The sequence below is a fragment of the Colias philodice genome, chromosome 29, assembly GCF_061535455.1.
Source record: "Colias philodice isolate Cphi_HAF_F1 chromosome 29, ilColPhil1 Martin Lab GWU primary, whole genome shotgun sequence".
In the NCBI taxonomy this organism is placed as follows: domain Eukaryota; kingdom Metazoa; phylum Arthropoda; class Insecta; order Lepidoptera; family Pieridae; genus Colias; species Colias philodice.
Genome location: NC_143114.1, coordinates 6444755 through 6461811, shown reverse-complemented (window position 1 = coordinate 6461811; position 17057 = coordinate 6444755). Strand labels below are relative to the sequence as shown.

The window sequence follows — 17057 nt, the reverse complement described above, 5'->3', positions numbered from 1 at the left end:
TATTATTTGAAACTTCGCAATATACTCCTTTTTTACAAGTCGGTAAATACATTTTCTTAAACTTTACATTATTATCGCTATGCCCACTTCGTGTCATATTAATCAAGTACTCGTCTTTCGCTTGCGAGTCAGCAAGTTCGCTGAAGTCGAGTACAGTCGGGCAAACAATTGTTTCTACGCGCGATAAAGTATCGGCTACAATATTATCTTTACCGCTAATATGCTGTATGTCGACCGTAAATTCACTTATAAAAAGTAATTGTCGCGTCCTTCTAGGCGTTTCTTTACTGTCATTACCTATTTTAGAAAATGCATGACATAAAGGCTTATGATCTGTATATATAGTTAAAGGACGGCCTTCAAACAATTTCCTGAAATATTTTATAGCTTGAAAAATCGCTAGCAACTCCCTATCATAAGTAGAATACTTTTGCTCGGTAGGCGAAAATTTTTTGGAAAAATATCCTAGGGGTATCCACTTACCTTTTACTCGCTGTTGCAATACCGCACCCATACAGGTATTGGAAGCGTCGGTCATTAAGGCTAAGGGAACATCTAAAAGGGGATGTGACAATGTGACGGCATTCTGTAAACCTATCTTACATTGCACAAAAGCATTTTCACTAACATTGTTCCAAATAATTTTCGATTTATCATTTTTCTTAGAATTCACTAAATATTTATTAAGTTCGCATTGATGTGACGCTAAATGAGGTAAATGTGGTCTATAAAAATTAATCATTCCTAAAAATCGTCTTAAATCCGATACTGTAACGGGTTTAGGAAAATTAACTATGGCTTCGACTTTATCTTTGAGCGGTTTAATTCCATCTACGCTCACTTCGTGACCTAAGAATTCTATACGCGACTGTCCGAAGCTACACTTGCTTAAGTTTATAGATATGCCGTATGTATTGAAACGTTCGAATACTAACTTCAAATGTTCTTGATGTAAAGTCTCATTTTCGCTGGCAATTATTACGTCATCTAAATAACAAAATAAAAAATCGAGACCTTGTAAAACGGTATTGTTCATAAAACGTTGAAACGTTTGTGCGGCGTTCCTTAGGCCAAAACTCATACGGGGAAATTCGAAAAGTCCGAAAGGAGTAATAATAGCAGTTTTTTCTATATCGCATGGGGCGACTTTTATGCAGTGATAGGCTCTATTTATGTCCACTTTTGAATATATTTTCTTATTAGCCAATATAAAAGTAAAGTCGTGTAATCGCGGAACTGGATATCTGTCGGGCTTTGTTATTGCGTTGAGCTGTCGATAATCTCCGCACGGCCTTAACTCGCCATTCTTTTTAACTACGATATGAAGCGGACTAGCCCAAGCACTTTTAGAAGGCCTACAGATACCTAATTCCTGCATAACCCTGAACTCTTCCTTCACCTTTTTGTATCTATCCGGGGGTAACGGTCTAGCTCTAGCATGAATAGGTGGGCCGCTCGTCTCTATATAATGTAAAACGTTATGCGATGTAGTTTCTTTAAACGACATCGGTTTAGTAATGTCAGGAAACATATTTAATAAATCGTAATACGGATGACTTTTGCACACAGAATTTAGCGATTGTTGCGTACACGAAACTAAGGAGGCTAATACATGTAAATCGGTAGTTTGATCAATTAACTTTTTTCGATACAAATCAACTAATAATTTATGATGTGTTAAAAAATCAGCTCCCAATATTGGCTGTTTGACGTCTGCTAAAATGAAATCCCAACGGTACGGTCTTCTTAAATTAAGGTTTAAAACAATTGATTTAATGCCATAAGTTGCAATTTCTGTACCGTTAGCAGCGTATAATTTAAGATCTGATCGACATAATTTATGATATTTAAATGGATTTTTAGATACGGGCAAAACGGAAACATTGGCACCGGTATCTACTAAAAATTTTAAATTAGTGTTTGTATCTATTACCATGAGACGGCTGCACGGCGTGATGGTACAGACCTCCGCCGTAGTCTGCACCTGCCTGTCTAGTTTTCCGGCTGGGCGGCTGCTGCGCTGGGGCTGGGGCTCCTCTTCCACGCGCACGGCGGAATGCACCTGTGAGCGCGCTGCCGGAACCTGAAGTGGTAGCTGCACAACCAGTCGGGTCCGCCGGGACGACGTCGCTTCGAAGATGACCTTGACGACTCTCGAAGGTTGCGTGACGGTGTTCTGGGTCGCCGATGTATTGCTCGTGATCGCGAGCGCTCGATGTTAGAAAGGCGCACGTTTATTTTCTCCAATTCCGCCGAAAGGTTGCCGTAAAAGTTAGATGTGGGCCTCGCCATATTTAAAATTTAAATTCTTCCAATAAATCTTCGTCTTCAAAGTAATATTTTATTCTATTATAATTTCTTGTTGTTCTTTGTCGGGGGTCACCAATGTTGAGTAGTGCTTCTGTACCCCAAGGTTGCCCAAATAATAATGCCTTTCCTTTAATCACTTTATTACTCTTCACAATATATGTGTTGTTAGAACTAGCCGTTAAGCACTACTAAATAATAATTCTAATAAAATGTAGAAAGCGTCGGGGAAACAATGTGGACGCACACATATACAAAAGCTCGGTCAGCGAATTGCATATGTGTTTCCCTACATTATTATTATTATCCCTATATTATTATTATCACGTCGGGGTCACCAATGTTGAGTAGTGCTGCTGCCCCCAAGGTTGCCCAAATAATAATGCTTTTCCTTTAATCACTTTATTACTCTTCACAATATATGTGTTGTTAGAACTAGCCGTTAAGCACTACTAAATAATAATTCTAATAAAATGTAGAAAGCGTCGGGGAAACAATGTGGACGCACACATATACAAAAGCTCGGTCAGCGAATTGCATATGTGTTTCCCTACATTATTATTATTATCCCTATATTATTATTATCACGTCGGGGTCACCAATGTTGAGTAGTGCTGCTGCCCCCAAGGTTGCCCAAATAATAATGCTTTTCCTTTAATCACTTTATTACTCTTCACAATATATGTGTTGTTAGAACTAGCCGTTAAGCACTACTAAATAATAATTCTAATAAAATGTAGAAAGCGTCGGGGAAACAATGTGGACGCACACATATACAAAAGCTCGGTCAGCGAATTGCATATGTGTTTCCCTACATTATTATTATTATCCCTATATTATTATTATCACGTCGGGGTCACCAATGTTGAGTAGTGCTGCTGCCCCCAAGGTTGCCCAAATAATAATGCTTTTCCTTTAATCACTTTATTACTCTTCACAATATATGTGTTGTTAGAACTAGCCGTTAAGCACTACTAAATAATAATTCTAATAAAATGTAGAAAGCGTCGGGGAAACAATGTGGACGCACACATATACAAAAGCTCGGTCAGCGAATTGCATATGTGTTTCCCTACATTATTATTATTATCCCTATATTATTATTATCACGTCGGGGTCACCAATGTTGAGTAGTGCTGCTGCCCCCAAGGTTGCCCAAATAATAATGCTTTTCCTTTAATCACTTTATTACTCTTCACAATATATGTGTTGTTAGAACTAGCCGTTAAGCACTACTAAATAATAATTCTAATAAAATGTAGAAAGCGTCGGGGAAACAATGTGGACGCACACATATACAAAAGCTCGGTCAGCGAATTGCATATGTGTTTCCCTACATTATTATTATTATCCCTATATTATTATTATCACGTCGGGGTCACCAATGTTGAGTAGTGCTGCTGCCCCCAAGGTTGCCCAAATAATAATGCTTTTCCTTTAATCACTTTATTACTCTTCACAATATATGTGTTGTTAGAACTAGCCGTTAAGCACTACTAAATAATAATTCTAATAAAATGTAGAAAGCGTCGGGGAAACAATGTGGACGCACACATATACAAAAGCTCGGTCAGCGAATTGCATATGTGTTTCCCTACAGGGGGTATCGATCCTTACTTGTTACCACCACATTATTTTTATGAAAATCAAATACTTTTTTTACGAAAATTTCAAAAAAGGATTATTTTGAGAAATTTTAAATGAATAGAAACATTTTGATCACCGGTACGATCGGATTTTTTTTTATTCTTTAAAGTTTTATTTATTTCTAATGCTATAAAATTAAATATTAATTATTTTCACAGAGTCATCTCGACCACAGACTCCACGATCACATGAACGCGGAAATAGTAACAAAAACGATAGAAAACAAGCAAGACGCTGTCGACTATTTGACATGGACGTTCCTGTATCGACGGTTAACGCAGAACCCTAATTATTATAACCTACAGGGTGTTACGCATCGGTGAGTTGGGGTTTTTTATTTATTTTATTTTAGGGGAATTTTCGGGGAGATTGTTTTTAAGGGATAGAATGGTTGGAAAGTGAAAGTATTATGTTTATATTAATACGACGTAACACATACACGAGAAACTTTCAGCTTTTATAAAATAACGAAACTCTAGACGTCTCTGGGCTCTATCAGAAGAATGTATCTTGCCAACAATTTTGCGGTAGAAAATAAGACATACAATGATTGTATATTTATTAACCGTTAATGAATTAAAAAACTGCATTATGAGTAAATAAATTCGAGTTTATAATAAAGTAATGTTTTTATCACGTCTTAAAATTTTAATACATAAGTATTGGACAAATGGCTGTTTTCTGAATTGAATATTTGACGTTAAGAACGTCTCAAATTATACTTAAATGCTGCTTAAGTATTCCAATTGTTGGTTAAAAATTGTTGATTCCAATTAGTTACGACTTATATTTATTACTACAAGTATTATCTGTTCTTTGTGACTGACCGGTTGGCTTGGTTGGTAGTGGCCCTGCCTTCCAAGTCAGAGGTCGTGGGTTCGATTCCCACCCGGGGCAAATATTTGTGTGATGAACATAGATGTTTGCTCTGTGTCTGGGTGTTAATTATCTATATAAGTATTTATTTAAAATGATATATGTATGTTTATCAGCCATCTGGTTTCCATAACACAAGCGAAAAGCTTAGTATGGGATCAGATCGTGCCGTGTGTGAAAATTGTCCTGAAATATTTATTTATTTATTTATTATTTATTTATTTGTATACTTGTAAATTCCCAAGTAAATAATTCTTATTTCTCATACCAGGCACCTTTCGGACCACTTATCGGAACTGGTCGAAACGACGCTCACGGACCTGGAGCAGTCCAAGTGCATCGCGATCGAGGACGAGATGGACGTGCAGCCGCTCAACTTGGGCATGATCGCGTCATACTACTACATCAACTATACCACTATTGGTGAGATTTTGGGGGAAATGTAGACTGGATTCGTGGGAAGTAGCATGCAGTAGAAGTAGTTTGGCATTTTAGTGTGAAATGTTGGCTGGATTATTGGGATTAGGTAAAATTAGGAATATTTAAAGATACCATTTTGCACGCCTCATAAGCGAAGCGTTGAGGTGGGTACTACTGTCACTTCGCGCAAAACATCTGATTTTTCAAACTTAAAATGTCTTTATGTATCATACATTGCACTTGTAAGATAATACATACACACACATATTAAGAAAAAACACTATTTTTAACATTCATGATATTTTTGATGTCATTTTTGTTATTTAAACTAGTTAAAAAACAGTTTAAAAAAGTTCTGTCTTGGACGTCCGTGTGTCTGTATGTGCGGAGGATTTTCTTGTTAACACGATAGCGACCGAAATACTTTACTAATCGAGTATTTTTTTTTCTCTTACGCTTGAGTATGCTCAGGAATAGAACCCTTTCATTTTTCAGGGTCTGATTCGATCTGGTTTAATTGTTATTAAATAAACAAAAATAATAATTAATAAATAATTATTAAAAAAAAATTATGAGGCGTGCACTTTTGGATTTTCCAAATTATTTCTCAATATTGGTGAGATTTTAGGAAAATGTAGGTTCTAGGGAAGTAGGAAAATTTGGGTTTTCACTAGTATGTATGTAACCTGGATTCTGGGAAGTCGGGAAAATTAGCCATTTTTAACCGACTTGAGGTTTTAGCCGAAATGTTGGCTGGATTCTTGGGATTCGTGAAAATTAGGGACTTTTAAAGATATCAGTTTTACCAATATTGGTGAGATTATGGGAAAAAGTAGGCTATATTCCTGGGATTTGGGAAAACTTTTATTTTCTACAGTTTAATTGGTCTTTTGGTCGAATACGCTCACGGACCTGGAGCAATCTTTGCAGACCTATTTTCTATTATGCAAGAATACGTTTAAAAAAATAACTTTTTTCCCCAGAACTTTTCAGTTTATCCCTCACGTCCAAAACGAAGATACGTGGTCTACTAGAGATCATATCTTCCGCGGCGGAGTACTCGGAGCTGTGCATACGACATCGCGAGGAGAACATCATCAAAGCGCTGGCTGCTAAGTGAGTGTAGTTTTAGTTGTTATAAATAAATAATATAAGTGTTTTGGAGTTTAGGAATTGGTAGCTTGGGTAAAAGGTCCCTTATCTCTAAAATTTGTCGAAATCAGATCTGCCGTAAGCTATTGAAAATACTTATATGATAGAATTGAATACTTTTTTGGTTTGAATAGTCCACGAAGGCCACAGGCTATATCATATAGACAAAAAAATCCTTTTGCTATGTAAACATATTGTTGGGGGAGGTTTTGGGATAAATGATAAGATTGAGATTTGAGATAAATTGAGATATTTATTTTTAATTCACTATAATGAGATGAGATGATGTAGCTCTGCCCGGTACGGAGTCCGACTGCGAACTGAACTTATTGTGTGGTAAAATAATAATTAATAAACATTATAATAAAATATGCAACATCGACGCATTGCATTCCGGGAACATGTATTGTCTGTACGATTAGGTAATCGTACACATACTCGGTTACTACGTTAAAAAACCCCGTAACTAAGTAAACAGACCCCGTTGCCATAGAAACACGGGTAGGGTGCCGCACCAGCCCCTACCTATGTAAACAGTCCGTTGCCATGACAACGCAGGGTGCCGCACAAGCACGTTCCTATGTAAACAAACCCAGTCGCCATATAAACAACCGGTTGCCATGGTAATGCAGAGTGCCGCATAAGCCCGTTCCTATATAAACAATCCGTTGCCATGACAACGCAGGGTGCCGCACCAGCCCCTACCTATATAAACAATCCGTTGCCATGACAACGCAGGGTGCCGCACAAGCCGACGAGCAGCGGCGGCGGAACAGTGAAGTACAACGAGCCGCAAGTGAAGGCGCACGTGCTGCTGCAGGCGCACCTCTCGCGCACGCAGCTGCCGGCCGAGCTGCACGCCGACACGGCGCTCGTTGTTACCAAGGTACACCACACAAACAGACATACAAAAACTTAAATATTCACATATACACAGACGTAAACGTATTCGTATCAGTGCTGACACATAAATTCACTTTACTGTTGACATACAGACGCAAACATTCACTTTAGTGCTGACATACGGACGCAAACATTCACTTTAGTGCTGACACACAGACGCAGACATTCACTCTAGTGCTGACACACACAGACGGAGACATTCACTTTAGTGCCGACACACACAGACGGAGACATTCACTTTAGTGCCGACGTATAGATGCAGACATTCACTTTAGTGCTGACACACAGACGCAGATATTCACTTAAGTGCTGATAAACAGACGGAAACATTCACTTTAGTGCTGATAAGCAGACGGAGACATTCAGTGCTGATACACAGACGGAGACATTCACTTTAGTGCTGATAAACAGACGGAGACATACACTTTAGAGCTGACACACAGACGCAGACACTTTAGAGACATTTTTTATATGTATGAATAACATTTAATTATTATTTCCCAGGCGATCCGTCTGATCCAAGCGTGCGTGGACGTAGTATCGAGCAGCGGCTGGCTGTCCCCCGCCGTGGCCGCCATGGAGCTGGCGCAGATGGTGACGCAGGCGATGTGGGCCAAGGACTCGTACCTGCGCCAGCTGCCGCACTTCACCGCGGAGCTGGTGCAGCGCTGCGCGGACAAGGTGCGTTCTGGTGGTCTGGTCGCGGGTCTGCCGGTCTGGTCGCGGGTCTGGTCTGGTCGGGAGCTGGCGCAGATGGTGACGCAGGCGATGTGGGCCAAGGACTCGTACCTGCGCCAGCTGCCGCACTTCACCGCGGAGCTGGTGCAGCGCTGCGCGGACAAGGTGCGTTCTGGTGGTCTGGTCGCGGGTCTGCCGGTCTGGTCGCGGGTCTGGTCTGGTCGGGAGCTGGCGCAGATGGTGACGCAGGCGATGTGGGCCAAGGACTCGTACCTGCGCCAGCTGCCGCACTTCACCGCGGAGCTGGTGCAGCGCTGCGCGGACAAGGTGCGTTCTGGTGGTCTGGTCGCGGGTCTGCCGGTCTGGTCGCGGGTCTGGTCTGGTCGGGAGCTGGCGCAGATGGTGACGCAGGCGATGTGGGCCAAGGACTCGTACCTGCGCCAGCTGCCGCACTTCACCGCGGAGCTGGTGCAGCGCTGCGCGGACAAGGTGCGTTCTGGTGGTCTGGTCGCGGGTCTGCCGGTCTGGTCGCGGGTCTGGTCTGGTCGGGAGCTGGCGCAGATGGTGACGCAGGCGATGTGGGCCAAGGACTCGTACCTGCGCCAGCTGCCGCACTTCACCGCGGAGCTGGTGCAGCGCTGCGCGGACAAGGTGCGTTCTGGTGGTCTGGTCGCGGGTCTGCCGGTCTGGTCGCGGGTCTGGTCTGGTCGGGAGCTGGCGCAGATGGTGACGCAGGCGATGTGGGCCAAGGACTCGTACCTGCGCCAGCTGCCGCACTTCACCGCGGAGCTGGTGCAGCGCTGCGCGGACAAGGTGCGTTCTGGTGGTCTGGTCGCGGGTCTGCCGGTCTGGTCGCGGGTCTGGTCTGGTCTGGTCGAACGGCTGCCGGTCTGGTCGCGGGTCGAACGATTGCCGGTCTGGTCACCGGTCTAGTCAGGTCGAACATCTGCCGGTCTGGTCAGGTCGAACGTCTGCCGGTCTGGTCAGGTCGAACGTCTACTATTCTGGTCTGGTCGAACGCCTGCCGGTCTGGTCGCGGGACTGGTCTGGTCTGGTCGAACATCTGCGGGTCTGGCGGTCTGGCGTCTCCCTCTTCTACTCCGCTTGAAATGGAGAATTAATATCTGTATTTATGCTTGTACCTATTCCCGTATCCATATCTACACGTACACCTTCATCTTTAACGATAATAACACTTGTTTACCATATTTATACCTAAAATAGTAAATTTTATACCTTTTTCTGTACCACACTATCATATCATATTTTCAATCGTATCTAATTGCTACCTATATCCATAGTCCATACCTACCATTCCAATCAATTCCCTTTTCAACAGTATCTATTTAATACCGATACTCTTACCTCTATTTATACATATACCTATACACCATATTGACCGCCTCCTTGGTACAGTGGTTGACGCGTGAGCGTAACACCGAGAGGTCCTGGGTTCGATTCCCGGTGGAGAGGAAGAATAAAAAGAATGTCTCGGTCTGACAGGACACAGAAGGCTGATCACCTACTTGTCCCTAAAGAAAATCGATCAGTGAAACAGATGTATGCATAATGCATCTGCCCCTTACCCCACTACGGGGATATGGGACTTCACTTTTTATACACCATATAAACCCTTTCATCTGTATCTATACTTACATACCCATACCTCTACTTATAAATATACCTATACCAAACCAACTAGTACCTTTTTCTCCGGTATTCATTTTATATCCATACCCATACCTATACACCTATACCACAAAATACATAATAGTAGCTAAACGCTACAGAACGGACACTCTCCGCCTCCCGCCAAAATTAAACACTTACCTCACCCCGCACGATCATGCTATAAACGGTCCGCATTTTTCTACAGGGACGATACGCAACGAAGATTGACAACATTAATCAAATTGACGTAAAGTAATTTAATTATTTTGGATTTGTGATTATCGTTTTTCGTAGAAAATGGTTAGATATTGTGCTGTTTACGGATGTATTTCATCAGAAAAACGCGAATTTCTTTACGCTAGTCACAAATGTGCCAACCATAAAGCGTTAACACACACATTTGCAGTCTCTACAGTGTGACTGTCAAAACGATAATTTTGTATGGAGTGTCCGGGGTGTGCCTATATCAAACACCAACCAGTACCTTTTGTGTTACCTTTTTGGCCTGTATTTTATACCGGAACCTGTTCCAGGGTGTGGAAACAGTGTTCGACGTGATGGAACTTGAAGACACTGCAAGAGCAAAGCTGCTGCAGCTGTCTGCGAGCGAGATGGCTGATGTTGCCAGATTCTGTAATAGATACCCTAATGTGGAATTGAATTATGAGGTAAATCTACTTATCTATTATATACTTATCTATAATAATAGTTAAAAAAAACTAAAAAACACGCTTTTTATAGAAAACCGAACTAAAAAATAGAAAATTTTATCAAATTAGTGTATTGTCATCGGTCCTCAATAAATCTACAAAGTTTGAACGAAATCTGGCCGTTTAAAGTGGGTCAAAATCGCGCCCAAAGAAGTCGGTTACAAACAAACATACAGGTGAAGCTAATATAAAGCGTGTTATAAGTCGGGTTTTCCATCCTGACGCTATAACTCCAGAACGCACGAACCGATTTCCACGGTTTTGCATTCGTTGGAAAGTTCTCGGGCTCCGTGAGGTTTATAGCAAAGAAAAGGTGTCTCTGGTGGCGAAACGGAGTTCGACCGGTTTGCTAGTATGTTTATAAATATGCTTATATTTTGTAGATGTTAAAAAATTCAGTCTTTTTCAACAATTTTTAATATTTTAGCAGCCATTTAGCAGCCACTTTTAAGAAAAAGTCGATCATTTCATTCATTCTGACTGACTGGTTGGCTTGGTTGGTAGTGGCCCTGCCTTCCAAGCCAGAGGTCGTGGGTTCGATTCCCAACCAAGGCAAATATTTCTGTGATGAAATAAAAGAAAGAATGTAATTAAAAAATGCCTACGATTATTGTTTTTTTAGGTGAAAGACGAGCGTCGCCTGCGCGTCGGCAAACCGATAGTTGTCGAAGTGTCGCTAGAGAGAGAAGATGACGTCGTCGGACCTGTTATAGCGCCTTTCTTCCCGCAGGTGAGAAATTGTTTTATTATAAAAATGATTAAAATGTATAATGTTGTGTGATTCAATATGTCTACGATCTTGAAACAAAATTATTTATAAAAGTAAAATATAATTCAGGCATAGAAAAATAAAAATCTGTAGTGTTTTAATGTTTTTATTTCTGCTAAATATAAGAATAAATGTTAGGTTTTTCGAGTGTATGTATGTTTCTTGGTCACGGAGACTAAACGGCTTGTCATACTTTGTCATACAGACATACTACGTCTTAATCGTTAGAGTGAAGTGTAATCAAAATAAAAAATATGCCGCAAAAAAATAAATTGCAGTCGTTTTTTTTTTTAAGTAAATGAATACTTTGTTAAATTAAATTAATGGACGAATAAGAACCGTTACTAAAATATAATTTATTATTTATAATATAATAATATATTTTTTACAATTGTCACACAGAAACGCGAAGAAGGCTGGTGGGTTGTAATCGGCGATCCAAAATCGAACACCCTGCTCTCCATCAAGCGTGTTTCCCTCGGGAGATCGGCTCGAGTTCGACTCGACTTCGTGTGCGGGTCTGCGGGCGAACATACATACACACTGTACTTTATGTCAGACGCATATCTGGGGGCTGATCAAGAGTACAAGTTTACTGTGGACGTGGAAGACGCGAGGAGCGATAGTGAATCGGATTAAGTAGTAATTGGTTTAAGAATAAATGAATGATGGCAAATTACGTATTTTATTTCATTTTTTCCCTTTCCTAAAAGATCGTGTTACGATATATACATAACAGCCTCTAAAGAAGCTAACACTTAAATGATACTTATTTGCAATGATTACCAAAGCAACTTGCACTAAAATGACACTTAATTCCAAAAATAGCTCAACCAACACACACTTAAATTGCTATTTAGCAATAAAGCCGCCAATTGCTTCTGATATCCTTGTATTGTAAAATTAAAAATTTGTGTGCAATAAAGAATATATAACTATAACTAACTTAAATGGCACCTAATTTAAGTAATCACTATCACACTTGATTTCAATAATAAATAAACCAACATACGTTAAAGTGACACTTCATTCCTAACCTAACATCAATCCTCACTAGAATGAAACATCTAGAACACTGTAGATGTGGAAGATGCGAGGAGCGATCAGCGATAGTAATTAGAATAATTAGTTTACAATAAATGATTGAAGACTTATGGTTGTTTTATTTCATTTTAATTGTCCTCTAAATAAACGTAGATAAAGAAATTTAATCTAAAACAATAGTCGCTAATCACACTGTCACATAACAAATAACAGTAACGGTAACAGTGACTGCGAAATCTTTTGCGCCAGGTTATTTTTTAGCATAACTAGATAGAGTTATCAAAGTCGTAAGTCAACGACATCTCATTTTGTATTTTACGCTTCTGACTGACAGCTATTTAACGTTAACAATAGCTTTAACCGGTAAACACAAAACCATTTTATACTTAAAGGAAACCAAACATAATTTAGTCATGACAAGCAAATAGCGGTCCGCCCCGGCTTCACTCGTGCATGTTTACGATTTCTCTTCATAAAAACAATATTCAAACTTCAAAGAATATTATAAAAAAAAATATCGAAATCGGTTCAGCCGTTCTTGAGTTACGCGCTTACCTGCGCTTACCAACACATTATGCGATTAATTTTTATATTACAGATATAGTTACAATATATTTCTATTTAAAAAATTAGATTTATCATTCTCATGCTAAGTTCTTATATAGCTATAGCATTAATTGCTATAAAACCAAATATTCAGTTATTCAGGTAATATTTCATTACATATATAAAACTACAAATCCGATATTGACCATCACATAAACGGGACATTAAAAAAGCGCCAGCGCCAGCAACCCATAATAAAATTGGAGTGTCTGTTTGTAATATTAAAATATTTGCTCTTTACAAATTGCTTGGATCCCAAAAAGCTCACCCACAAAATACATTTGTGTTTGAGAAAAGTTATTTGACCGCAAAAACTATAAATTAAAATCACTATAAATCATACAAGCCGCTTGTTTCATAGTTTCCGCTTGGAGAAAATATTGTTTTTGAGCAAACAACTTTAATGAGTTCAACCTGTGACTTCAATAAATGGAAAAGGATGTTGGGAATTAAAACGTTGGTATCTTCTTTTTCGATACATTGATTATTGCATCGATACTCACGATTCCTCATCAATCAAAGCAATCGAGTCAAACTGTCAAGTATCGACTGTCAAAATCACGTCAAAATGATAACAACTGACATCAAAACAGATGTGAATTGTGAAAACGGTGAATTGAAAACAAACATTGAGACTTTTCAAATAATTAAATAACTTACAAAGTAGAATAAATTATATGCACAGCGTAGTTATTTTTAATCATGTCTAAAACAGCTAATGTCGTGGACGGGGAAGCTTCAGAATCAGATTCAGAGGTGGAAGTAGGATTGTCTCCAGTATGTGCTACTTACAGTTTACTCAATATTTATTTATTTAAATGCAAATACATTATCATACAGCTTTTTTATTAATTTTTACAATGAATTTCAATAATTTTTTTTTAATATGAATATTATTCAAATCGCAAAACCTATTTGTTGACTGTTTTGAAATCAGATAGATTCAAGAATGGAATTTTTAACCTTGATTAACTAATTATGTTCGTAACAATATTTTGAACACTTTTTAACTTTTTAGGACTTGTCAACAAAAATTAAAGGATTTGTAATATCAGGAGAAGCACCAGAATCAGATGATGGTAAGACTCAAGAATTTTAACTGTGTAAAGTGGGTTAAAAGTAGAATTTAAAAACTAATTGATTAATTTATTCTCGAATTTCTTTTTAAATCTATGTTTTCTTATTCAGTTCAAATTGTGTTTCACAAAAATTTTATCTGCTAAGAAATGATTGAAAAAAATTTGTGTTATAACTTAGCAATTTTCGTTACAGAATCACAGTTACAATCGAATGACAACAGTGAGCTAGATGCTCCACTACACATATCTATGTATCCTCCAGCCTCCCCCACAAGAATGATGTACAAATCTTTGTTGCATCAAAAATTGTGTATGTAAAAAATTTCACTTATTTAGTTTTTTTAAATCTTGTAATGATGTGATGATGTTATTATTCAATTAATAAACTATGTTTTAAGTCTTTTTGTAATACAATATTGTTTTAATAATCATTAAACATTTTTATTTCTCATAGACTAAATTAAAAGCTAAAAATAAAACAACAATATTTATGTAATTTTTATTTCAGGGGAATGCAATGTATCCTTACAGGCCACATTAGAGGGCTTGGTTAAACACACTACAGAGATATCAGTGGATAAATTGACCAAAGCTGATAAAACTCTGCTTAATGTACAGGTAAAATTGACATTCATATAATTTTTACTGTGAATTTGTTTGTTTATATGCTTTCACATCTCAACTTGTGACCTGATTTTAATGAAATTTCGAATAAAGATAGTTGAACTTTGAAGTTCAGGGATGTGATATAGATAATAATAGATCCCCATTTTTCTGTCATGGGCTCTTAATAATTATTCGTACTTTGTACACATGAAAAAAAGCAAGTATTTCTTTGTCACCAAAATCCATTCAGTAGTTTTGACTTTGTGAGTTAAAAACATACATACATCCAAACATTTAATTACTTAATGATATTTTTGTATATAATTCCTTTTTTTCAGGAAAGTATGAGAGCTACAAACGCATCATTGACTTTAGCAAGAGCAAGATTGAAGCAAATCAATTCTGAGCTAGAAAAAGTCAACTGTCACACAGCTCTACCTAATGTTAAGATCAAATAGTTTTAAAGAAAAATGCATTCCAAAAGAAATACGTTTATATTTTTGAAAGTTGTTGAAATAAATTTGTTACATATTGAATTGGTTGTTTTATTTAAATATTTCGTTTTTTGCTGTCACCTTATAATATGGTAAAATGACTAGCTAAGGCCACTGCTTTGTTAAATTTAATGGCCCTATTTTTTTAATAAGTATTCATAGTTATTTTATAAACCATTGATTACTAAAATATATTAGTTACTATGTCTAAAAACATTAATACAATGTGTGCAAAGTGTGTTAGAATCGGTTTAATAGTTTCAAAGATGCCAGAGTATATTTATGCATGTCCAAGTATAGAAATTTCTATGAATTTAGATTTTTGAACACATTATCATCCAGATGGCAAGCGTGAAAACATAATTCAATGGACATGAAATAAGGGATGGAAAAAGGTGTAGGGAGTTTAGAAAATGAAACACCATAAATATAATAAAAATTGTTTTATTAATTATCCTAACACACCGACAACACCTTTATATACAATATCAAAAACTGCTACACAGTAAAGATGCCAGGCAAATACGATCGCTTCACTACTTTGAGCATATAGATTTCTTTTTTTTTATTCCAGCACATTTTTTTTAAATAACTATTTTTTTATTTATGGCAATAATTATGTATCTCGTGTATTTGTACAACCATAGATAGTAGAACACATGTCGAAGCGATCGTAAAAGCCCGCGCAAAAAATTCCGAGAATTAATTGACAGATTATTTTTTTTAACGATTTAAAGCCAAGGAACAACTTTTTTTTTGTTTGTTTGAGCTAGTAGAAGCAATAGAGATAAAATTGTATTTTTCTCAAAGCTACACTATTTTGTTTAAAAATGTACAGATTGTTGATTAGTTTTTACATAATATTTTAAGTGAGAAGGGCACATAAAACAAATACTTGTGAAAAAAAAACACATTTATAATATAGAAATAGGTATAGCAAATTATCTAATTATTGACTCATGATCATTATATTGAGATGCATTAAAACCTGACCTTTGTAATAAAATGAAATTATTAAAAAGAACAACTATGGAGTTTCTTGCCGGTTCTTCTCCATAGATACTGCGAATCGCGATCGAAGAAGTCTAATTGAATAAATAAATGTTTGAGTTTGAAAGTAATGAAGAAACATGAATAAAGATTATTGTATTATGTAAAAATAAATCAACTCGAAAATGGTACAAATATTAAGTAATCTCATCTTACAGGCATGACTTTTTTTTTCTTTTGATAATCGAAAAACAATTTTGAGGCGGCAAAACCGAAAACAATACTTATTTAAATTTAGTCTTCTCATAATAAAAATACGTACAATTATTTCAATTTATTTAATCAAATATACATTTATCTTTTAGAGGATTTTCAGTACCATAGATTTTTTTTTCTTTTTAATTTTTATCGTAGATGTAGGTTTTTAAGCTAGACGACATTATAATCAAGAAATATAAAAATAATACTTGTGAAACAATATTTTATTGTACATTAAAAATGGCTTTGATTTAAAACAAATAAAACCAGAGAAGGAAAATAGAGCATACCAAAGTATTATTATATACATATATTTTTTATATTTCAAAAAAAATTTTTCGCGTGGAGATTAAAAATACTTTGCAAGTAAGGTACATTGATTTTTTTAATAATTTTTATTTTGACAAATCCATGGCAACACAACCACGTTATAATAAAAATACTTTACGGTACGATAAAAAAAAATCGTAAAAACCGATACTTTAACGATTATTATTATTTACGATTCGATAAATTTTTCAATACTTAGATGGTTTTTTGAAAAGGAGATTCATTACATAAGAAAACAGATAAGCGAGTAACAAATCAACCTAAACATTGAAAAATAAATCTCACGTACGACACACGATTTGTCGTCACGATATATTATCGTTACGTGTAAAACGTACAACCACAGACGATATGTTGTACTAGATAGTGCTAGTGAAGTTATCGTGTCATTTTTTGCATATGAAAGTAAGTGCAATGCTCTCATTAATGTTGAATTAAACATCAGTATAGTTTCGAGCGCCTTTGCGAGAGGACGTTATATGAAATTAAAATATAATTATGACAATTATATTTATAA

At 37.1% G+C, this 17057-nt stretch overlaps 2 protein-coding genes across 2 annotated transcripts in view; both read left to right on the top strand.

Annotated features, from left to right (window-relative positions):
* Brr2 (U5 small nuclear ribonucleoprotein l(3)72Ab) overlaps positions 1 to 11809 on the top strand; it is a 55039-nt gene extending 43230 nt beyond the window's left edge. The window contains exons 35-42 of the mRNA XM_089712696.1: positions 4113 to 4273; positions 5102 to 5253; positions 6234 to 6366; positions 7141 to 7288; positions 7810 to 8796; positions 10188 to 10322; positions 10987 to 11094; positions 11536 to 11809. Of these exons, the coding sequence (XP_089568822.1) occupies positions 4113 to 4273; positions 5102 to 5253; positions 6234 to 6366; positions 7141 to 7288; positions 7810 to 8796; positions 10188 to 10322; positions 10987 to 11094; positions 11536 to 11772 (2061 nt within the window). The 3' untranslated portion in view covers positions 11773 to 11809. The remainder of the gene's footprint in view (positions 1 to 4112; positions 4274 to 5101; positions 5254 to 6233; positions 6367 to 7140; positions 7289 to 7809; positions 8797 to 10187; positions 10323 to 10986; positions 11095 to 11535) is intronic.
* A 1545-nt stretch (positions 11810 to 13354) lies between these two features.
* Blos3 (Biogenesis of lysosome-related organelles complex 1, subunit 3) lies at positions 13355 to 15004 on the top strand. Its single transcript, XM_089713118.1, has 5 exons — positions 13355 to 13560; positions 13802 to 13862; positions 14056 to 14172; positions 14371 to 14480; positions 14807 to 15004. Exons 1-5 carry the CDS (start codon positions 13486 to 13488, stop codon positions 14924 to 14926), a joined length of 483 nt encoding a protein of 160 aa, XP_089569244.1. The 5' UTR covers positions 13355 to 13485; the 3' UTR covers positions 14927 to 15004.
* Positions 15005 to 17057: the final 2053 nt, after the last annotated feature.

Excerpts from the sequence above, each read along its gene's own strand:
- Blos3 (XM_089713118.1), top strand. The coding sequence starts at position 13,486 with ATGTCTAAAACAGCTAATGTCGTGGACGGGGAAGCTTCAGAATCAGAT. Across the intron at positions 13,561-13,801 it reads TGGAAGTAGGATTGTCTCCA|GACTTGTCAACAAAAATTAA; the intron begins GTATGTGCTACT and ends TTAACTTTTTAG. Across the intron at positions 14,481-14,806 it reads AAACTCTGCTTAATGTACAG|GAAAGTATGAGAGCTACAAA; the intron begins GTAAAATTGACA and ends CCTTTTTTTCAG.